Source organism: Danio rerio, chromosome 21 (assembly GCF_049306965.1).
Source record: "Danio rerio strain Tuebingen ecotype United States chromosome 21, GRCz12tu, whole genome shotgun sequence".
Classification (NCBI taxonomy): Eukaryota; Metazoa; Chordata; class Actinopteri; order Cypriniformes; family Danionidae; genus Danio; species Danio rerio.
This window is the reverse complement of record NC_133196.1, coordinates 9,179,327-9,195,288: the sequence shown is the minus strand read 5'-3', so window position 1 is coordinate 9,195,288 and position 15,962 is coordinate 9,179,327. Positions and strand designations below refer to the sequence as shown.

General features: G+C 34.1%; 1 protein-coding gene across 1 annotated transcript; it reads right to left on the bottom strand.

Annotated features, from left to right (window-relative positions):
• Window positions 1-5,049: 5,049 nt before the first annotated feature.
• Window positions 5,050-14,325, bottom strand: crhbp (corticotropin releasing hormone binding protein). Its single transcript, NM_001003459.1, has 7 exons — window positions 14,201-14,325; window positions 11,865-11,958; window positions 11,511-11,668; window positions 8,270-8,480; window positions 7,838-7,980; window positions 5,842-5,959; window positions 5,050-5,579 (listed from the first exon to the last, which is right to left on the bottom strand). The coding sequence occupies exons 1-7, from the start codon at window positions 14,285-14,287 to the stop codon at window positions 5,425-5,427; spliced, it is 966 nt and encodes a 321-aa protein (NP_001003459.1). The 5' UTR covers window positions 14,288-14,325; the 3' UTR covers window positions 5,050-5,424.
• Between the last annotated feature and the right edge of the window lie 1,637 nt (window positions 14,326-15,962).

The window sequence follows — 15,962 nt, the reverse complement described above, 5'->3', positions numbered from 1 at the left end:
TTGTTTGTTTAAATTCAGGGTAACACATTATTATGGTCCATTTGAGTATTAGTAAACTGTTTGCTTAATATCTGATGACGCTGCTCCTTTAACAGACATTTAACTGACTATAAGAAACTTTGCAAGTACATGTCAACTTACACTAGCGCTAACCCCAACCCAGCCCTAACAGTCTGCTTATAATCTAATGAGAATTAGTTGGCATGAAGATGCATTGTAACTTAAATTTATCAAACATACCATCAAAATAAAGTGAATTCAGCCCAAATGAACTGTTTACAACCTAAAAAAATTGAGTAAATCTAAGGAATCTTATTTGAATCTTTTTTTCTGTGTATTTTACGGCCTCTTATTACTTTAATACAATGGACAGCATGAAATCTGTGAAGAAAAATAAGTCTTATTCAGTGTTTGTCATTTTAAAACTCCTTGACTTGATCGCTTGACGTGTTTTACACAACACTTTGTGTGTGCGTTGTTGTGAAAGCCAGCTATATTGCTGCCTCATGATGCAACCCTTTCTCGCAATCTCACTTCTCGCTTTTTTTTTTTTTTTCCTGTTTTTTCCTCTTGCTTATTCTCAGTATTGGTCCCACGTGAGGCAGCAGTGGTGTAATTTCCACCGTTGGCTGATTTTAGCACTGATATGCGCAGTAGGGGACTAGCGCAGCTGTGCTTACCTCTTTGCAAGTCCTGCTGGGATTCTCAGTTCGTTATCAATTATTCTGCTAAACTCTCTCGGGAGCGCGTGGTTCCGACCGCGATAATGTGAGCTCCAACCTTTAATCAAGCGTGGGGCGACCCGTCTCATCAAATCCCACAGAGATGCAATGAGAGTCATAGTTTCACACACAAACACACACGCATGCATTTCATTCATAAAACATTTGTGGCCAAAGACTTCAATCAGTTTACTACTATGATTTTGACCTGTTAAAGGTTTATTTATAATATATATATATATATATATATATATATATATATATATATATATATATATATATATATATATATATATATATATAATTTGTACCTGAAATTTATATTTTAGAAGCGTAAACAACAGAAAGCTGACAATGATCACCTCATGTACAGCTCATGTGCTTAATTCAGTGTTTAATGCTAATAATGTGAGTCTTAATGCCATTTTACATGACATTTATTGCCATACTACTGAAAGCAGCAGCAGATAGTTTACCTCAGATCATGAAAACAAAATAAACCATTTGTGCAAACCAGGCCCGGATTGGCTAATTGGGAGGACCAGGAGAATTCCGGGTGGGCCGGTCCGTTTTTTGGCCGCGAGGGCCGGTCTTCCTAGCTGCTTGCACTCTCAGCAGTCGCACTTTTTTCATTTATTTATTTATTTGACAATAGCCTCACTCTTTTTATTCATTATTTTGCCGCAGCTTCGCTCTATTTATATCCTCGCAGCCCCGTGACCAAAATGCAGCCTGCAGGTTAATGATGACTTAACTATCATTCGACCCCAAACAGCGGCACCTTAGTGAATATAAGAATTCAAATAATTAATATTAATAAATATTACACCTGCTCAATGAAAATCAGATGATTCACTACATTAATAAATCTGACATAACTTGATCAGAAGTCTAAAAAGGGGAGGGAAAGATAAAGCCATCAATAGAAAGTAATACTGTGGTTAAAAGAGTCTTGCAGAGAACAGTGCGATACTTATTTTTTTATTCCCAATGCACCATCATAACAGCGCCATTGTGGTCCAGTAGTCAGCACCTTGCATTACAACGCCGACTACCTGCATTTCGAACCTCATCAGAGTATTTTTTTTTCGTTTCATTTTTAGTGTTAAGACATATAATACTGTTTGGGTTACTTGCGTATGTAGGTGTAGATATTTTCTTTTTCTGTGACCACCGTTACAAAGGACTGGATATCTATAAAGAATTTTGCACCGAATATATATTCAGATATTGCAGGAAAGGACATTGTGATGTTTCAAAGAACAGTGATGGAGATTTAGCTGCCCTTTAATATTCTCATATTTATGAAAAACATTTGAAGTTCTAAAGCAGCTGTGTCCTAAAAAAAAGTTGTGATAATGTCATTAGAAACTGAATAGGAAATTTTACTATAGTCAGTCGTGAACTGAGGTGATTTGGTGTAAGGTCTGAAACTCCAGGCCTAAAAAAAAGGAGTCCCACTCTGGCCCTGGTGCAAACCAACACATATCAGTGACTCAGCATCTACATTTAATATTGTTAAACATGTTTAATATGTATTAATTAGATTATAAACCTCACCATTTCATTGAGGTGCAGTGATTGCTCTGTTCTGTGCTTCTGAATGGCTGTATTTAAATTCATGTCGTGTTGGTGCAAACAGCCCAATTGCTTATCGCTGCAAATCTCGTCACGTAGAGTGTTGTTAGGACACAGGGTTACAATGTAACCTGCTCACCTTATGTAATCTTAGCGCTTGTAATCTTTATATTACTTGCTAATTAATAACCTGATGTCGAACTCTGATTCTGCGTCTCATTTCGGAGGCTGCTACTGTCCACCAGAGGCCGCATTTCAGTCACAGACGCATGCTTTCAGAGCCTTTCTGAATGAATGAATGAATGAATGAATGAATGAATGAATGAATGAATAAATGGACAGATGGATGGATGGATGAATGGATGGATGGATGAATGAATGAATGAATGAATGAATGAATGAATGAATGAATGAATGAATGAATGAATGAATGAATGAATGAAATTAATTGAAATGAAATGTTTTCCTTCAAGGCAACCCGTGGTGCTGAAATATAATTAGCTAGGATTAAGCAGGTTAAAAGAACCAAAACAAAGACAGTTTTCCAGCACGGAAAACACATTTTGAAAAGCAGAATATCTGACATCAACATTGTTTTTCAAATGAAAAAGACTGCTTGCTTAGCATGTTTCTTAATTATCTGCAAACATATGGTATTTTAAGCTTTAGAAGAGTCAAAAACATACAGCACCTTTAAGTATAAACTAAGATACAAATAACCCCTAAGATTAAAAGATTTTGTAGTTTTTGTCGTTTAATTAGTTTAGTTAAATTAACAAATGTTAACCAATGGAGCCTTACTGCACAGTACAATACACAATGTCTTAAATAGGAAACTTTTTTGAACATTTTTAAAGAGATGCTAATGGTCTAATCTGATTCAATGATCTATGCTAAGCTAAGCTATACATGCACCCGCCAGACCTAGAAATTGATTGAATATATTAACAAAATGGTAAAATTCAACTGTTTACCTCTAGGGGAGTTGTAAAATGAGCCTACTCTCCAAAAAAGAGTGGTGTTCCTTTAACATACATAAAGCAAGACCTATATCTTCACCCTCAAAAATATGGTAAAAAGTTTGCTAATGGCTTTTGGTGAAATATCACGTATCTTAGCTCTTACGTCATGTTATGGGACGGTCAAGATGTGGAGGGGACCTTGATGATGCCTGGCGCATGAACAAGTTGTCTCAGCGTCGTCCTCCATCGCTGGACAGATTTGACAGGAAAAGGCAAAGCCAAATTCCACTGCGGTCCTGATGTGAGCAGTTTGTCAGCGAAGATGATGAGCAGCTGCAGTACAAGATGATAGAATCGATCGGTTGATTTAACACCGGAAAATGATAGCAGTGCTCCCTATAGCCAGTCCACCCCTGCCGTTAAGTCATGCTCTTCTGCACACCTCAGTTGTAAAAAGTGGTTATTTGAGTTACTGTTGCCTTTCTATCAGCTCAAACCAGTCTGGCCATTCTCCTCTGACATCAACAAGGCATTTGCGCCCACATGTTATTTTCTCTTTTTCTGACCATTCTCTGTAAATCCTAGAAAAGGTTGTAGATCAGAAACCAGTAGATCTGCAGTTTCTGAAATCCTTAGATCAGCCCATCTGGCATAAACAACCATGCCACGTTTAAAGTCACTTAAATCATGTTTCTTCCCCATTCTGATGCTCAGTTTGAACTGCAGCAGATCTTCCTGACCATGTCTACATGCCTAAATGCATTGAGTTGCTGCCATGTGATTGGCTGATTAGACATTTGAGTTAATGAGCAGTTGGACTGGTGTACCTAATAAAGTGGCCGGTGAGCGTAGGCTGCTCTTGATACTGTAAATTACAATTGGTAACAAAGAAAATTACTATATGGCTAGCTTACACAGCCGATATGTCCATGACTTTAGTTTACCACTAGTTATACAACAACTTTAGTCATAATTTTGTGAAACAGCGAAAAAAATCTCTTACCTATAATCGCTTCAGCATTTTAGTTTGAAGACTGAAATCTTGAGCGCGAAAATTTCAGTTACTGAGCGCGCTCGCGCACGGTGACTAATCTAACGCCTCTGATTGGCTCCTGTGTTCCATAAGCTCAACAGAAACGTATGTAATTGGTTGTACAGCTCAACGCTAAGAAAAACCCGATGCCATGTGCGCAGGTCTAAACCATTGATCTAAACATTAAAAAACACCGCAAAAACGGCAGTCAGTCATTCCCAATAAAATGTGAAGGTGCCTTATATGCACCCAGTTTTAATTTGTTGTGCATATTTGCTTATTTTGGTGGCATTTTTGCCTAATTCACGATCCTAATTCCAAAGGATAGGCCCATAGGTTATATAGGTTGTGTTGGCATTCAAACAATGTGGTTTTCATTTATTGATTTTAGCTTAAATGTCATCACAACAAAGAAATCACAGGACTGGAGGTAATACAAACATTCAAGAGTGCTTTGACATTTGCATGGCGCTTATAAATCAGGGTTGATATTCTAATGCAATCATTCTTGTTTTGACAGTGTAAAAATTATATAATGTGAGATGATTACATCCTGCTGAAAGTCGTGAATTTTAATGGAAACACGAAACAGAAAGCATTAAAATTCCTTAACAAAGCAATGTGCTGTGTTTTGACCTAATAGAAGATTACAGAGTAATGTGTGACAACCAGTTTGCTTCAGTAGGCTAATTAAGATAAATGTCAGCACTTTTGGTGTAAAATTAAAAAGTACTATAAACAGAGTTCACTTTGCTCATGTTGACTGATTTTATTACAAAAGATCTTTAATACAGATAAATAAATAAAGACAAATACATTTTCCGTACATACTGGATTTTAATACTTGTGCAGTACCCCTCATTTCTAATATGGGCTCTTCAAAATGAAACATGCTGAACCAAAAAAATAATTAAAAACAGTGATGTGCACCAACACAAGTACATCTTTTATTTAACATCAGCCACAGATCTTACAAGTCAATGATATTAAAAAGAACAGAAGAGTCAAACCAAAAGATGAGGCCAAAAATAAATAATTTTTTTAATAAGGAAAATATACAAGGGCCCGAAGGCTCCAACTCCAGTTAGTTTGGCATCCCTCCTAACAAGAGCAGGGAAATGGAGAGATCTTATGCTCTTAAACACACGTCTTCAACACTGTTGCCCTTCATCTGCTGAAGCTCTTGGTGGCCCAGTAGCCGATACTGGAAACTGACTCGATTTACGAACTTCCCGCTCGACACCATTCTGACCACAGTGTTATCACAGCCGACCTTCATTTGAGCTGATGGAAAGAGACACGTGGAAAGTTAGTATGGTGCACCCTAGATTGCTATGATGATCCACAGTAGACCATTTCAATGTGGTGATGTCAAAAGAGCCTATTCAATCATAACTTGACGTTAAAACAGCTCTCATAACATTATTTATCAATTATTTTGGATTCTCAGAGACTATGCAAATTAAAAATGTAAAACAGGACATACTTTAGGACCATTGTTATTGTTTACACCCCTAAAATGCTCTAAAGATGATGGTTTTCTCACCTGGTCCATTAAAGGAGTAGCAGAGATCTGCCATTGGGAACATCTTAGACGTGTCCATGCCGTTTCCACCAAGAAGCTCAACAAAGTCTCCAGAACCAGCGCAGCCAAGAATGGACCTCTGCAAAGATATCCAGACATCTCCAACTTATTAATTCATCAGTGTCTTCGTGTAAACTAAGTTATCAGTTTAATTCAGCTTGACTTAATTTGGATGCTTTGAAAAGTGTTTATTGAGTGTGTGTGTGTGTAGTTATGTAGTTTGTCCGCCGCTCAAACTAAACTGTACTTTAATAATATAAGCAACTAATTATTTATTTATTTTTATGGTGGCACAGTGGGTAGCACAGTCGCCTCACAGCAAGAAGGTCTCTGGTTTGAGCCACAGTTGGCATTTCTGTGTGGAGTTTGCATGTTCTCCACGTGTTGGCGTGGGTTTCGTCCGAGTGCGCCGGTTTCCCCCACAGTCCAAAGATTTGCAGTATAGGTGAATGAGTTTGTTTGAGTGTGAATGGGTGTTTCCCAGTGATGGGTTGCAGCTGGAAGAACATCCACTGTGTAAAACATGCTGGATAAGTTGGCGGTTCATTCCACTTTGGCGACCCCTGATAAATAAAGGGACTAAGCTGAAGGAGAATGAATGAATGAATGTATGTGAGTAGTATTTATTCCGTGTCTGCGCAGTTGTGTAATTTAACTGTGCACTCTCAGAAATAAAGGTGCGAGAGCTGTCACCGGAGTGGTACCTTTTCAAAAGATACACATTTATGTACCACATGGTCCTTATTAATACCTCAAGGGTACATATTAGTACCTAAAAAGCACAAAAGTGTACCTCCTGAAATTTCTAGGTACAAATATTTTTTTGAGGTACCAATATAGACCCTTTAAGTACAAATGTGTGTCTTTTGAAAAGGTACCACGCCAGTGAGAGCTCTCGTACCTTTATTTCTGAGAGTGCACAGTTAAATTACACAACTGCGCAGACACGGAATAAATACTATCATCATAAATCAAATTTATGGTCACATTGTGTTGACTTTAGGATGTACTTCAAGTATATATTTTGAAATGTGTCATTATATTAAGTAGAATGTATTGAACTAGGTAATCATTTACATTAGCTGTATTAAACAGCCTAGTATTTATCCAAAATCAAACAAAAAGTGCTCAGGGGTAGCCTAATTATTGTGTCAGTGCTCTTTGGGTAAGGGATTCATCAGTATAAACGGCAAAAGTAAGTCCAAGGCACTTAATAAATGTGAACAAAATAAATTAATATGTATTTAATAATAACAATAACAATAATTTTTGTTATTTAATATAATATGTTAACAATGGTCAAGAAGAGTAGCACACTCAAAAAATTTGGAAAAAATATAAAATTATATATATATATATATATATATATATATGTGTGTGTGTGTGTGTGTATGTATATATATGTATATATATATATATATGTATATATATATATGTATATATATATATATATATATGTATATATATATATATATATATATATATATATATATATATATATATGTATATATATATATATATATATATATATATATATATATATATATATATATATATATATGTGTGTGTGTGTTTATTTTTTTAAAACATCTTTATTTAATTAAAAATTTTATTTTAATTTTTACTTTTTGTTTATTTTTATATTATTCGACTGTTTTGAGCTGTGTAAATTTATACAAAAATACATTTTTGTTGGATTAAACTAAGCTATACTTTAACCATAAACACTTTGAAAAAATATTTATTTATTTATTTATTTATTCATTTAATTTTATTCATGATTGGGGTCTGGTTTGTGAAAATGCTACTTTTCTTGACCACTGTTTTGTATGTGTGTGTGTGTGTGTGTGTGTGTGTGTGTGTGTGTGTGTGTGTGTGTGTGTGTGTGTGTGTGTGTGTGTGTGTGTGTGTGTGTGTGTGTGCGTGCGTGCGTGTGCGTGCGTGTGTGCGTGCTGACCTTGAGATCATTGTGCTGTCCAAGGCTGAGCTCTCCAATCTGGATCTCCACTGGATAGATGATGGAGAAGCTGCAGTTCCTGTGCTGCTGAGGAATGATCATGGTGAAACTGCCCTCTGGGGTCTGAGACACAACATTACAGGCTACAAAAACAGAAGGACAGATGGTTAACCCTCACTATCTTACATCTTAAGCTTCCAGCGCTTGAGCCATATGTCATCCAGTCCTTCAGCTAACACTGTCATTCCTCTCAACTTTTCCCATTCTATTAGTAATCCAAAGGTCAGTATTTCTACAAAGCTAAATACATATTTTCCTGTTTACTTAAGTGCTTTGGGTTTTAGAAAAGTGCGTTATAAATAAAATATATTATTATTATTATCATTATTATTATTATTATTACTTCTTGTATTTCTGCTCATGTCCACTTACGGAAGGGATTGATGAGTTTGCGAAATGTTACTGTGAAGCTGCTTCCTGATTGGTGGAGCCTGAAGAACAGCATGGCGACGTTCTGAGAGGAACGTACGATTGGTCGAGACACTCCAGTTTCGCAGTAATCAGTGTAACGCTCATACAGAGGGAGAGGATGATCCTGCGAGCTGGGGAACTTCTCACCCTTCATCACCCAGCCATCAAATACCTTCAAGGTAAAAAAAAAATGGAAATAAGTTTTATTTTTAAAACTTTATCCCTGACGAATTAAGTATATAATTTAATAAAAAATAAAATAAATAAATTACACACCTTTGCAGCTAAATGCAAGTAGTTAATAACGTTTTTTTTTTTGTAATTAATTGTGCAGCTTTGCAAATTCTGAATGAAAATTGTTTAAATATACTGTATTTAGCACAACTAAATTATTGTACACTTATACTTATGAATGGTATAAAATGTTGGGTTATTTCAATCCAACTTTGGGTCAGATGTAGACAAAACTAAATGTTATTATTAAATAATAAACTAAATAAATGGTAATATTCAGTTTTAACCTAAAGGTTGGGTTTGTCTATATCTTTGATCCATAATTGGGCTAAAAGAACCATTTTTAGCATTGGTTTTTGACTACACAAATAATATTAGAGTTTATTTTCCTAACAAAATTAGCTTTTTCATGTGTTACTACATTGTCAAAAATGATAGGATCAATTAGTCCTGACAGCATATGCTTGTAGGTCATTGTAACTTTTTAATCCAAGTTAATAATCTTTTAACTTAATTTTATAAGTTACACAAGTCAGTTTTATATCATATCAGTTTAATTGACTCATAAGTTTAATTTGATTCGGCTTAAAAAATTAAGGCACCCACATTTTTTTACAGTATAGCCACTTTTACACTCTAAAATATAATGCTGGGTTATTTCAACTCACATCTGGGTAAAATATGGACAAACCCAAAAAATTGTATTAAATTCATTAATTTTTCTTCAGCTTAGTTCCTGATTTATCAGAGATTGCCACTGTGGAATGAACCGCCAACTACTCTGGCATATATTTTATGCGGTGGATAAACTTCCATCCGCAAAACTGGTTTACAATAGCTGAGTGGTTCAAGCGTTGACACATAACTGAGGTGTTCACAGCGACCCGAGTTCGATTCCTGGCTCGAGGTTCTTCGCCAATCCTTTCCCTCTCTCTGCTCACTACACTTTTCTCTCTGTAATCTCCACTGCCCTGTCCTTTTAAAGGTGATAACCAGTAGTGTAGTCCTAAAAAAGGTCATCTGCTATTGTCCACCGAACCCAAATTTTAAAAGTAGGCAACAAAACAACAAAAGTCAATGTTTCTTTGATTCATTAGCCACATATACAGTTGAAGTCAGAATTAATAGTCCCCTGTTTATTTTTTCCCTCGATTTCTGTTTAGTGGGAGTTAGATTTGTTTTTCATCTTTGCCATGATGACAGTAAATAATATTTGACTTTTTATTTTTCAAGACACTTCTATACAGCTTAAAGTGACATTTAAAGGCTTAACTAGGTTAATTAATTTAACTGAGCAGGTTAGGGTAATTAGGCAAGTTATTGTATAATGATGGTTTGTTCTGTAGACTATCGAAAAAAATATATAGCTTAAAGGGGCTAATAATTTTGACCTTAAAAATATTTTTTTTCCTTGCTCTGTTAAACATCGTTTGGGAAATATTTAAAAATATATTAAATATAATTAAAGGGGGGCTAATAATTGTGATTTCAATATATATATATATATATATATATATATATATATATATATATATATATATATATATATATATATATATATATATATATATATATATATATATATAACATAAGTTACCTGTAACTATTGACCTCCACCATGCAGGACAATGGTTACAGGTTTCCAGCTTTCTTCAAAATATAATTTTTCTTTTGTGTTCAACAGAATAAAAAAGACAAAAGTAAAGTTTGAGTAAATGTTGACAATTTTCATTTCTTTGGGTGAACTATCCATTTAACAAGGAAAAATATTTAAACAAATTTGTTAATTTTAAACCGAGATCCTAATAATCTAATCCTATTCAATGATTTGCGCTTAGCTAATAGTGCCCCAGCAAACCCGGAGATTGGCTGAGTATATTAAGCTGTGGTAAAAAAAACAAAAAAAAAAACTGTTTAACTCTAGGGGACAAAAACATTTGGTATACAGTTAAAGTGGATGTGAATACACATAAGTTAGGGAAGCATATTCAGCAAAACAAGTGAGTTTACCGAGGCCATACGCAATTATAGAACCTCAGAAGTCGTAATACCATAACAGCTCATGGAAAAAAGTAGGCATATGGAGTATACGTGCGTATAGCCCCAACTACACCACTAGTGAACCCTCCCCCCCCAAAAAAAATAAATAAAAATAACCCAATGGTTTGTTTTTGTCAACTTTTCATTGAAATTTGGGTTGAAACAATGCAGCATTTCTTAGAGTGTAATAACCCATGTGTAATTTACTCACAATTTATGACCTGTACACTAAAATATGCATTGTTTCATTCAAATTTGGGTAAAATATAGACAGACCTAAATGCTAGGTTGAATTTATAAATGCATTTTCTTTTACATATTTTACACACATTTGCTTTAAAACAACCATAACTTTTGTTTAGAGTGTAGCAAGTCCTATACTAAACTCTCCTACTCTTATTTCTCATCTCAGATGAACTCATTTAATTCGTTTTACAATATTCCCACTCATTTCAGCCTGACTGCTCAGTTTCAGGTCAGCTGACGTTCATAAATGATAATAAATTTCCACTCATTTCACATCCGTTCCAATTAATTCGGCACATTAACTTTAACAATACGCCATATGCAGTTTTCAGTCCTATTAAAAAAATGAATGGACATAAATCATGCACAGAATGCTAAATTAGTCCGGAATGAACAAAGCAATTGCTCCGGAATGATTTGAGCTTAATTAGATTTTTAATTCGCTTTCTTTGGAAAGGAATGCCTTTATTCGGTGTAAACAAGGTTGTTGTTGAACGGTTTGGCTTCAAATGACATCACACGTGATCTTTTACAGTCCTGATTTAACCTGGCTTAGTGTAGAATTCACAACAACTACGAAACACACTCACAAACACTTCACTGCTCCCTCCTCCCTGCACATTCATAATAAAACAAGTCAACTGTTAAGTGACTTGATTCAAATGGATTATGAACAGTATACCTTAATGAAATCTCCTCCTCTGCAGTCGATGTTGACCGAATCATACTCGATGCTGATAACGTCAGTAGGTTCGCCGATGAAAAACACTGCGCAGTTTAACTGCGGTCGCTCTGCTGTGAATGTAAACTGACCCTCTACGGCCACCATATCCAGACACCCTGAGGAAAATCAAGAGAAGAATGCATTGAAAATAAGCTGTGCTGTGCTGTTTCACACTTTAAATCTAAACCAGTGTGCTACCATCAATTGGGCATTCATTATTAAAGCACATATGAAGTCAGCATGGTGATAGGAATCAGTCATTTGTTATCCATGTTGTGGTAAATGAAATCCCTGAGGTTTGCTGTCACTCACTGAGCGCTCGGCGGTACACAAACTCCTCTGGTAACTCTCGCTTTAGTTCAGAGCTCAGCAGAGATAATAATCCTTCCGGGCTGATCTCGTTATCCTGATAAAACAACAAGAAACAGGACGGTGGGAATGAATATGTAGTGCTTGGAATTGAAAATAAGCTATATAAATAAATTGCATTTGAATCAGGGTTGCTCCAGGGTGAAACTTTGGATTTTAGGATGCAAATAGGGTTGAATTGGTCTTGAGATATTATCATAGGATGGAAATTTATCATGCAAAAACAATAATATGCAAACATTCAGATATGGGAAAATTGAGAGAACACTTGAATATCTTTCTATTTTACTAATTTATTAGGTATGGGTAAAATGTCAATATTTTTATTCTATAAAGGTGTGATAATTTTAACTCAGAAAATGACCCATGATAAATATTTCATGAATTTTACACCTTATCCTAATAACTGGTTATTTTAATATAAATGCCTTTTCCTGTAGTTTAGCTTTATTCTATCTTGAATTTTATATACTATTATGCTTATTTTGTTGTATATTTCTGGACAGCACTTTGGCTCACTTCTGTGTTTTTGAAGTGCTCTATAAATAAAGTTTGACTTGACTTGAAATATTGATAACTTAAAACATTTGTATTATGTTGTTTAAAAATTAATATAAAAAGTCTGTCTACAGTGCATTTTTTTCTTTTGTTATATTTTGTAAAACAAATTGCACCAAATGACCATGTGTTTGAGTTAAACATGTTTTGGTGTTGTTGTTTTTTAAGATACCGATGACATTTCTTCCAAATATTAAACTAAATGTTTTTATTAAGAGCAATATTTTGTGGAAAAACAAATGAAACATTTGCTATTTTGACAAATAGTTTTAAAAAAGGCTCAAAATTTAAAAGAAATTCAAAATAAATAATAACATTTTACTATTTATTTAATTTAAATATTTTTGTATTATAAGTCGCACCTTAAAAAATCAACAGAAAACTGAGAATTTTCTTTTGGTCTCGCATTATTTTCCCCCATGTCGTTCAAAAAGCACATGTGCATCATCAAAATGGACACTATAAAAATGACTGCTACGTCTGACCATTAAAATGACTTTTAATATAAAACCAGATTGATTTAGTTATAATAAACAACATTGCTTGCATTTAAATAAACCTTGCTAATACAGTACACCCCATTTTGAAGATGAATATTTGTATCAGAATATTTCTCAGTGATTATAGGCAATGTATTTGCTTACATTTAAACAAAACAGATTTATTAAACAGATCTATTTATTAAAAATACTACTGTAGTCACCATACATTTTTAGAAATTGAAAGATAATACAATTAACTTCAAGTTAAATATTGCAAAAATATATTACAAATTAATTTTTTTAACAATTTTTAATTTTTTTGGCTTTTCTTGATTTTTCCTCTTTTTAAATTTGTATTTAATATTTTTCTATAACATAAATTTGGGTGTACTAATTTTTGGACCGTTATCGTAAGTTATTTAGTAAATTAGCTCCAGATTTGGCTTCAGTACTGACTAATCTAATGTATATGCACAAATATAATATTTTAAAGCTTCCTATTAAAAATCTAAACTTAAAGGATAGATTTGTAAGGGGTGTACTTGTATGCTGAGCACTGAACCTCATTTAACAAATGCTTACCTAACAAAACATGCCTTAAAATCACACATACTCCTAAAAGTTCTGCATAAACATAATTGATTGGGTAATTTGAATACAACTTGTGTACAATATGGACTAACCCAAACATTGGGTTAAATTAGCTCTTAATGATTTATTTTAAAAAATCACCCAAGCGATATGGTAGTACCTATTTCATCATGAATTAGGTTGAAATAACCTGGCATTTTTAGAGTGCAAGTATTAAAGTTAACTGAGGTAAATGTGGTCTCTATATCGTGTTTACCTCGCTATTTTGGATATGGGTCTGAAATCGGAATCAAGTATGACTTCAAAACAACATTAGCACTATTTATTTGACGGTGAACAATGTTGTAGCCTGCTTTGATAGCCATTGACTGCTAATGTGATGTCCCTATTTAGAATTTGCAAATAATAATTTTCAGAAATTAAACTATTAAGGAGAAAGTCCGAATGTGCGAATATAAAACAACTTTCCTCAATTTAAAGTTATAATATAGCTATAAGCATGTTAAATAGCCACCAGATCGTTACTAAACACTCATACTGAGCTCAGAGTAAATGACAAACACATTAAAAGTATTGTAAGTTGTATAAAGCTACTGTACTGTGTGTGTTTATGTGTGTGTGGGGTGAGCAGGTGTAAATATCTCTAACCTGCATGTCCAGAAAGCGCGCGTGTCCCCGGAGAGCCGTGACGCTCAACAGGAGGAAGCACAGCTGCGCGCGCGAAGTGGCCGACATGTCCGTTCAGTCTGTCCGCCTGGATCTGAGCGAAAAAGAGCAGTTTTTCCGCGAGCTCCCGAACAGACCGCTGCTTTTATACCCGTCGCGTAAATACAGGAGGGGGGGCTGAACGTGTCGATCAATTCAAGGAGTCCGTGAGGGAGAGTCAGTGAGGAAGAGAGAGAGAAAGAGGGGATGACAGAACGTGTGGTAGTTTTAGAACAGGTAATTAAATGGATTTGTGAATGCATACGTGTGTAAATTGTAAATAAAATGACTCAAAATTAGAGTAAAAGGCACATGGAGCATGCATAAGATCAAAATTCTGACAATATGCAAATGCAGACTGACAAAATGTTTGTGATAGTTTTAAAACAGGCAATTAAATATAGGCTATTTATAACATGTATACAGTACAAGTGTAAATAAAATTATTTAAAATCATAATAAAAAGCTCATGTATGTTGAACAAATTTGACTGCAAATTGGTAGACTACACTCAAATTTTTGCTGCTGGTTCAGACTACTTATTTGAAATGAGCTGAAACAACACAATTCTGGAGATTTCTTTGGGAAGCCTATTGTTTTACGTTCAATTTATGTAAATTAGTTGGGTTAATTTGATGGATTTGTGTTGAGACAACATGAATAAATTGTTTGCAACCATAATTAAACAGATGTGTAAATAAAATAAAAAAAGTATTCAAAAAGTATACTTAAAATAAGCACAAGAACACTGTAAAGAAAGTTGAATCAACTTAAAAATTTAAGGCAACCAGCTTCAGGCTATTTTTGAGTTTACTTAACTTAAAAAGCTCTGCAGCAAGTTTTACTTTTTTATTTGCTTGACAATTTTGAGTTGAGTCAACTTTTTTCTTTATAGTGTAGCAGGCTAAAAAAAATGACAATATCCAAAATACAAAATTTAGCTGTTTTTTTTTTTTTTTTAAACTACTTATTTAAAATAAGTTGAAACAACACAATCCTTATTTTTTTGGAGGGACAACTTAATTGTTTAAATCCACTTAAATTGATAAAAATAATTAAGTTACCTGAATCAGTATGTGTTACAGTTGTGTTGTACTGAATGAATTTTTACAGTATATGTAACTAGTTAAACTTGAAATTAAATATAAAATGTGAAAATATAATAGCATCATGAATAATAATTTACAATAACTATAATAAAAAAATACTAGGACGGTGAACAAAAGCTACTACTGCTGATAAAATACCAATAATGCAACAAAATGCCTTTAAACTAAAGTAAAAAAAACTATAAACATGACAATATTAAATTGTCAAACACAAATGTATGTGTGTTTGTGTGTGTGTATATACATATGAACATACACACACACACACACACACATACATATATATATATATATATAAGGTATGTATGTGTTAGATTTTATTTTAATAGAATATGGTTAAAATAGTTTCAATACTATAAATCTAAAATTAATGTGCTTTAGCTCAAAGCACAAGGCTTTTACAGCAGTGGAAGGAATGAACTGATGTCAAATACAGAACAAGGCAGTGAGTCATTGAGGTACGATTGGGTGCTTGAGGAAAATAAAATAGCAATTTTGCCATTTACACACTTACAAGTGGTGCTAAATGGCACTAAAAGTGGTTCTTTATCTCGTAATCATAGTAAAACCACTTTAAGTGCCCCATAGTATCTATA

Coding starts and splice junctions, on each gene's coding strand:
- crhbp (NM_001003459.1), bottom strand. CDS start 14,287: ATGTCGGCCACTTCGCGCGCGCAGCTGTGCTTCCTCCTGTTGAGCGTC. Junction 11,669..11,864: donor TGTGTACCGCCGAGCGCTCA/GTGAGTGACAGC, acceptor GATTTTCCTCAG/GGTGTCTGGATATGGTGGCC. Junction 5,580..5,841: donor CTACTCCTTTAATGGACCAG/GTGAGAAAACCA, acceptor TCTTTCCATCAG/CTCAAATGAAGGTCGGCTGT.